Genomic DNA, 8,329 nt, shown 5'->3' with positions numbered 1-8,329 from the left:
CATTCTTGCACTCCAAGTGTTTGAGAAAATGCCAACTTTAGATATGGAGTAGCATCCCCTCACTTGGCCTAGTGGTTGAGTCATTGGAGACACTTGAATAATGGATGTCAATTGTTGATTAAGAATTGAGAATTGCTAATTGACTTAGAGTGCACTAAAGCTAGACTTCCCTAGGGTAAGACTAGGACTTGTGACACAAGTTAGTTACTTTTACTTGACTTTCCTCTATAATTAGAGGTTAACTAAGTGAAGCAACACTCCTTTGTTATCACAATTGAAGGAAGCTATAGTGATGGAACTTCCGATGTTCAACCTTGGCCAAGGCTTTTAATATTGATTGATTGTTGTTTTCTTTTATTAGCACTTTTATGCCACACTCTTCAAGCCACAAAAGACCACTTAACCAATAACATGCATCCTTGTAGCATTCCTAGGGAAGAACGACTCGGGACTAATACTCTCGATTATAGATTGTAGATTTGTTTGATGATGGATTTTGCGTCGGTTTAGACTATACTACGATTGATTACTTGATAATTTCTATACCGACAAAAATTCATTTATCAATGGCAGGTCTATACCATCTTGCAAGGCTGAACGACCGATGGTTCCGGCTAGACGAGGCCCTTGTCAGTGCATTCGTGGAGCGATGGCGTCCCGAGACGCACACGTTTCATATGCCGTTCGGAGAGTGCACGATCACACTCCAGGACGTGGCATACCAGCTGGGTTTGCCAGTGGACGGCCGTTACGTGAGCGGGTGCTTGTCAGAGTTCCATATATACATCGAGGGTGGCCGTCCAGCCTGGGTCTGGTTTCAAGAGTTGCTCGGAGTTAATGCAATCGCGATGAGCAACGTCTTGTGTGCCGTCAATGCTGACTAGCGGCTTGCAATGACGGAATGCCTCGATGCACGGCGGGAAAGTCTAGAAAAGTCTGTGGAAGTACGCTTGAGACTCGTCCACCTGTCCTCCAACTCGAACCGGGCTCGTCTTAAGGACCGCAACACTACCAGGCATCGTCAGCTGGACACCCAACACCCACCTAGGTATGTCGTTGTATGACTCATCCCAGTCACCGTAGATGAGGGCAATAGCCTTCTGCTTTGCCATCCAAACCCTCCGGTAAGTCGGCCTAAAACCAAAGTGCGCTGCCGTGGCGTTCAGGAGCACCTTTATGCTCACGGATGCGTCAGCCCTAACCATTGGCATAATGAACGCCGAAATCACATGATAATCCAAACTCCTGTGGTCACTCGAGATGGATGTGGCCAGGCAAGTGTGAGGTCCATTGTACCGTTTGACCTCCCAAATGCCCTTGCGCTTCCGGAGACTCAGTCGAATCAACCATGTGCACCCATTCCTAAACTCGGAACACTTGCCCACATACCGGCGGTGATCGGACTCCACCACCTTGTACTGTACCCCTCGCCGGATGCTGTAAGTCTTCACACTTAACAGGGCCTCATCTTTATCCTGGAATTGCTGACCAACCTGGAACTCTGTCAGACCAGCAGTCCCTTCCGCATCTCTAGCTCCGAATCCAACAGCGTGCCCTAAAACCCCCTCATGCCTCATGGTGTTCAGGTCCAACGAGGAAAAATGTGGTGGATACTGCTGTGTGCCAGAGCTAGAACCACCGCCCGCCAATGCAGGCCCATTCACTCCAACCTCGTCGCCGCTGTCATCCTCAATCGTATCCGGCTCGACGTCGTCCTCCTCTGCATTACCCAAGACTCCGTCTCCGACGCCAACCAGTGGAACGCCCTGTAAGGCATTCGGCAGAATATCAAAGGATCCTACCTCGTCGCCTACGCCGTCATTCAGATCAACAGCAAAAGACGGGGAGGCGACAAGTTGGACCGCTGGCTCGTACACTGGGACGGAGGAAGAAGCCACGGCAGCCCTGGAACTGGAACCAGCTGCCGTGGCTACATTGGTGGTATTCCGGTTCGAACCCCCTGAGCTGGATACCACATCAACCAGCTTTGCGAGCAATTCTGGTGTCCTCACCTCCGGAAACTGCCTCCAACAAAGAAACATGACTTGCAGGTCCTCATCACTACCAATCGTGAGACAATCATACTTCACCGTATCGTGCAGGATCGAGACTGGAATGCGATAGAAAAACTTCTTAACCCGCTTCGCACCTTCCAGGCCAAGTTTCATCAGCACAGATCTAACAAGGTCATCATACCTTATCGTTGGATTCACGTCAATACAGAGAGGATCCTTATCTGTGAACTTCACTCCGGAACGAGTTTTTCTCTTAATGGATCCTCTGTGGTGAACCAGAACAACAAAACTCTCCTCACTAGCCATCTTACTCCATCTAATGAGACCAACTCACGTTTAGAACGGTTATATAGAGGTCTCTCTCCCACTAATTTGAATCGGCCCGGTTCGAACTAAGGTTTGTGTAATTCGAACCAGCCCGGTTCGAATTACTAAGGCCAGACTCTCTCTCTATAATTCGAACCTCCTGGGTTCGAATTATGTGCACTCAAGGTTCGAACCGACCTGGTTCGATTTATGAAGAAAATTTAGGTTGTAATTCGAACTGTCTCGGTTCGAATTACTCTCATTTGCAGTTCGAACCATATTGGTTCGAATTATATATATACAAGATCCTGCGCATTATTGAAACGATTTTCAGTTTGGCTTATATACGTCAATTTGAGATGGCATTGGCTTATACTGGTTTTTTGCCCTAAATTTATTTTAAAATATAATTTTAATACACAGTCAATATAAATAAATTTTATGTAAATATAATTATGTATTATTACATCATCAAATATCTATTATTTACCGTTATGAAATAGAATTAACTTTACATATAAGTCTAATCAAGTTATTTACACTCACGCGTGCACATTTTTTTCGCTCTTTTCTTTTTCTTTGTTATTTTTCTCTTTTGTTATTGTTCGTCATCAACATCATCTCCTCCTCCTCCTCTTCTTCCTCTTTCTTTTCTTATTGGAATTTCTTCTGCTCCTTCTTTTTCCTCATTTTCCTCCTTCTTTTTCATCGTCTTCATCATCATGATCATCATCGTTATAGTCATCGTCGTCTTCTTCTTATACGTATCATCGTTATCGTTATCGTTGCTATTATTATCGTTATCGTTATCATATAATTTTTGCCATATTGATGAAGTTGTTTGATCCAAAATTGATTTGGATGTGTTTTTGTTGATAATATCGGTCATTTGTGTGTTGTTTTCAAACTGAGTTTGTGTGTCACAATTATTAAATAATTTTAATACATTTATGAGTTAATTGAGATTTGTAGCAAAATTTTAGTGTAAAAACTAAAAAATTTATGTGTTATTGTTAAGAAATTTCGGTGTATTTTTATTTTGATAGGTTCTGCATAATTCAAAACTCTTTCTCTTCCTCCTTCTCATCTTTGCTGCTTCTTTTTCTTCTTCATCATCATCATCTTCTTTTTTTATTCATCTTTTCCTTCTTGTTTTATTCTCTTAATAAGAATAAAAATAAAAAAATCAAACAAAAGAGAAGAAGAAACACATAATGCTACAAAATTACTAGAAAGAGGAACCTGAGGATGAATTTATATTCATTCAACTAAAAATAAAAAAGAAATAAAAAAAAGAAGAAAAAATGCATTAAAAAAATATTTTTGTGCATTTGTAGCAAAATTTTGGTGTAAAAACTAAGAAATTTATGTGTTATTATTAAGAAATTTCGGTATATTTTTATTCTGATAAGTTCTGCATAATTCAAAACTCTTCCTCTTCCTTCTCCTCATTTTCTACTGCTTCTTTTTCTTCTTTTTTATTATCATCATCTTTTTTTTTCTTATTCATTTTTTTCTTATTGTTTTATTTTTTCTCAAATTTCTTCTTTTTTACTCTCTTAACAATAATAAAAATAAAAGAAATCAAACAAAGAAAAATAAAAAAACACATAATGCTGCAAATTAAAATTACTTGAAAAAAGATGAATCTACATTCATTCAACTAAAAAAAGAAAAAATAAGAAAAGAAAAGGAAAAATACATTAAAGAAATATTTTTGTGCATTTATAGCAAAATTTTGGTGTAAAAACCAAGAAATTTATATGTTATTATTAAGAAATTTCAGTGTATTTTTATTCTGATAATTTTTGCATAATTTAAAAATCTTCCTCTTTTTTTTTCATCTTTTGTTGCTTCTTCTTCTTCATCTTCTTATTTTATTTTTTTATAAATTTTTTTTTGGAAAAAATCAAACAAAAAAAATACATAATATTACAAAATTAATAGAAAAAGAGGAGAAAACAAATACAACAATAACAGTAACAATACGAAGAGGACGAAATATGGGAAGAAAAAGAAAAAATATGAAGAAAAAGAAGGAGAAACGCAAAGAAAGAAGAGGAGGAGGAAAAATGTAGGATACAAATGTTGGAGGAGAAACACAAAAAAGAAGAAGAAGAAACACGAAAAAGAATAATGTAATTTTACGTGTGTTATGTAAATAGATTTTATTGGATTAGAATTGATTTATTTAAATTTATTTGTTAAAAAAATTTATATGTATAGTAGAACTGTATTTAATAACTATATAAAAAGGTTTATATATATTATCACTACATTTAAAATTAAACTTGTTATCTCAATCTAATTAACCTTTTCTTGTGCATTTTAAAAACGAATTCCTGTACAAGACTGATTCTAGTTTCTACCATTTACATTGGCAGCCACATGGATCCAATATTCGTGTCCTAATCTTTGGGCGCCGCAGTAATTTCGACGCAGACATTTCTCCTCTCAATTAACCAATCTAAACATATTGATGCACACCCACAGGCCACGGAGAAGAAATTATCCACTGTTTGAATGCCCTAAGATATTAATTCCGAGTCCATGACATGTATGCTTGGCTAATATAATGTGCAAGGAACTTAATCAAATTAAAATCAAACACGTATGAGTTATCACGCTACGTACTACTTATATTTGTTTTTTATTTTTAAAACCATGTATCATAATATTCTTGCGCACGTACTAAATATAGTCAACGTTCAGCGGAGCGCTTTTAGTAGGGTTACATTCAATGCTGATTAAGTTTTTATTTAGAAAAATATCTAGACAGGGTTGGATTGCGAATTCGATCTACAGAGAATAAGATAAAGTGTGGGTAGAATTTTGTATAAATTATATTGGATAGGATATAAATTGAACCTCAATCATATTTAACCAATCTGTATTCTTTATATATATATATATATATAAATATGTTTTAAATAGATATTAAACTAAAATTTTTTTATTAAATATAAAATTTTTAATTATTAAAAAATTATTAATTAATAATTTAATACATTTTTTTACATAAAAATCAGTTCTATTTTAAATTATATAATAATATTGCATCTTTTTTTATAACCTGTGAGTAGGATCGGGTATTCGCAGATTAATAATAAATAAAGTTAGGGTTGAGATATTCTTAATCCGCGGATAGAATATGATTGATTTTATATAAAAATCTCACTGCACAGAGAGAATTAGAGTTAGATCTATACTCTACCATATTCTACCCATTGTATTCTTAATCTAAATTTATTGTTTTTAATTATTAATTTAATTTTTTATCTAATAATTTAATAATATATTTTATTTTATATTTTTAAATATTAATAATTAACTAATGACCAAAATAATAAATTCTGGTGATATTTTAATATTATTATTTATTTATTACTTAGGCTATTATTGTAATATTAGTTGCATGTGAACGTTTTTGTTTCAAAGAAGAACTCTTCCTAGTCAAGGTAAAAAATGGAAGCTACGGCGGTTCGTGTGGGTTTTTTTTCCCCTTTTGTTTGGTAAGGGACAAGGTGAAACCCTTTTTCCCCCAAACTTAGCATAATTTTCAAAAGGAAGCCATTAAAGGCCTTTTGAAAGAGACTAAAGTTAAAGAAGAACGTCGCACGAATTTGAAATATGGGGTAACACAATGGTTGGAAAGAGAAAAAATAGTGTGGAAAGAACATTATCAATTTATCATTAACAATTGTTTTCTTCTTATATTTACCAACCAGTATGTTCCAATTAAGGGTTAAGTATGATTTTGGTCCCTAATGTAGCACTACAACATTTCTTAGCTATTGCAACATATATTGCAAATAACACTAAAAAAGTGTTGTCTAAACTAATTAAAGACAACACTTAATATTTGTTACATAAAAATAAAGTTATTGCAACTCTTTTTTAACAACAGACCATAAATGTTCTTTTTGATCAATTAAAAGTACAAATAAAAAGTATTGCTTTTGTAAATTAAATAAGCAACATTTGTGATATTTATATATTACACTTTATAAGTGTTATTCTTAAATTTTTAATAAACTTCTCATTATAAATGTTGCCAAAAATAAATTAAAATTTTTTTTTCTAAAATTTTAACCTTTCCTCCAAATATTTTAACAAAAAATACTTTTTCCTTCTTTTAACTTAACACAAAATACATCTTTATAATTTATATATTATTTACTGATTTGATTCAAATTTTGAGAGTGCAAAACAAAATTGTAAGCCTATTTTCAATTAGAAACCCTAACTCCAACAATTAGAAACGAAAGGGAGGAGTCCAACGGAGAAGGGAGATCGGGAAGGGAGGAGGGACCGTGCTGCGTCTTGCCGCCGCACCACCATCACGGGAGAGAGAGAGGGATCTGGGAAAGCAGAGGAGAGCGGAGAAGAAGACCGCGCCGGCGCGCTGGGCCTCACTGCCGCCGTCGCGTCGTTGCCGAACCGTGGAGAGAGAGAGAGAGAGAGCGTTCGCAGAGGGAGCCATGGGAGAGAGTGACGAGCGCAAGCCAGGACTGGGAGGGAGAAGGCACCGTCGTGCATCCTCTTGCCGTCGCTGGAGATCTGGTCGTCGCCGCCGATCGTCCTTGAGCCGCGTCGGAAACAGATCTGCGAACGGAAGGGAGCGCGAACCATAGCAACGGACGGAGAAGAAAGAGCGTGCGCGGAGGAGGTGAAGCCGTCGTTGTCACCGTCGCGTGTGGAGTCGCCGCCGCGCCTAGTCTCCATTGCTCCTGAACTTTGACCGCCGACGTTCCTGCCGCCGTCAAGCCTCGGTTAGCACCGCCGAAGCTCCTGCCACCACTGTCGTTGAGGAAGCTCACCGGAGTTGTTGGAGGCTGCCGCCGCTCTTTCTGGTTCTGTTTTGAGTTGTTGGAGGTTGCTGCCGCTCTTCCAGAAATTTAACTCTGCTTGAGCCGTCTCTGCTATAATCCTCACAGCTCACTGCAATCATGTCTCAGGTTAGGGTTCTCTTCTCCTCCGTAATCTTAGGAAGCTAATTCTATTCTCAGATTGGGAAAATTGAGGAATGTGTTTAGGATGTATATATGTTCTTTGAAAGGGTCAAGTGTATGTGCTTATTGAATATGCTTTTTCGAGTTGCTAGCATATAATGCTATGCTTTGAGGTTCGAGGCCTAAACATGTCAGAAACAACTGTATCTATATTTTTTCTTTTCTTTCTATTTTCACTTTCATCATCATGTGCGTCTTTTCTGAGTTCTTGTGCTGAATTTTCAGTGTTTTCCCTAGCTTGTGGTTAGTACAGGCAACGCAGAAGCTTTCAGAGTTGCTGATGCTCCTGCCAAGGTTTTCTTTCTTCTGATGGAAAACACTGAGGAGATTTTTCTATTTTGCACACAGATTCTCCAGTTCCAGGCTCAGTGGTATTAATTTCTTAAATTCAAGCTAAGTGATATACATATAGTGGTCTAAGTTTTTTGGCAATTAACTTAATTGAACAGTCACAAAAAAATAAAACTTAATTGAACATAACTTGCATAAAAATTGTATTGCTTTTCTATAACAGTATAGCTTTAAGATAATATTGTTATAGTGAAGAGATTTTATGCATCTCAATAATAAAAACTAAGCTTCATTGGTATATATGCAGGTTACTTGTGGTAGCAGCTGAGGTAATCAGTGGATATGTTATCCTTTGACTTCCCTTCTTATATGTTTTAATGTTTGCGGCCTGCTACAGGTCTTGGTGCACCATCAATCCCTGGTAATACATTTTCTTGCGGCCTGCTATTCTCGAGTTTGTAGTGGTTTTAACATCTAATTGGCTATGGTTCTAAATTCAATCTCTTACTTCTGACAAGTTTCATTGTCTTGTTTAAGCTGCTTTGAAGCACCCTAGGACCCCTCAAACTAATCCAATTAGTGACCGATTTAGCTTCCGATGACAAAGCCAATCTAGTTGGTCGCTAAAATCGGTCACTATTTTCTAATTCGGGATCGATGGCTGTAAGGTTTCGTAATTTCTCCTTTCATTCTGGTCTTGATCAC

At 37.0% G+C, this 8,329-nt stretch overlaps 1 protein-coding gene across 1 annotated transcript; it reads right to left on the bottom strand.

Moving 5' to 3' along the window:
* Nucleotides 1-926: 926 nt before the first annotated feature.
* Nucleotides 927-2,321, bottom strand: LOC130974482 (uncharacterized). Its single transcript, XM_057899360.1, has one exon. The coding sequence runs from the start codon at nucleotides 2,319-2,321 to the stop codon at nucleotides 927-929; it is 1,395 nt and encodes a 464-aa protein (XP_057755343.1).
* Nucleotides 2,322-8,329: the final 6,008 nt, after the last annotated feature.

The sequence above is a fragment of the Arachis stenosperma genome, chromosome 4 (assembly GCF_014773155.1).
Source record: "Arachis stenosperma cultivar V10309 chromosome 4, arast.V10309.gnm1.PFL2, whole genome shotgun sequence".
Lineage (NCBI taxonomy): Eukaryota > Viridiplantae > Streptophyta > Magnoliopsida > Fabales > Fabaceae > Arachis > Arachis stenosperma.
Note: the sequence above shows the minus strand (reverse complement) of the source record. Positions and strands in the feature narration are given on the sequence as shown.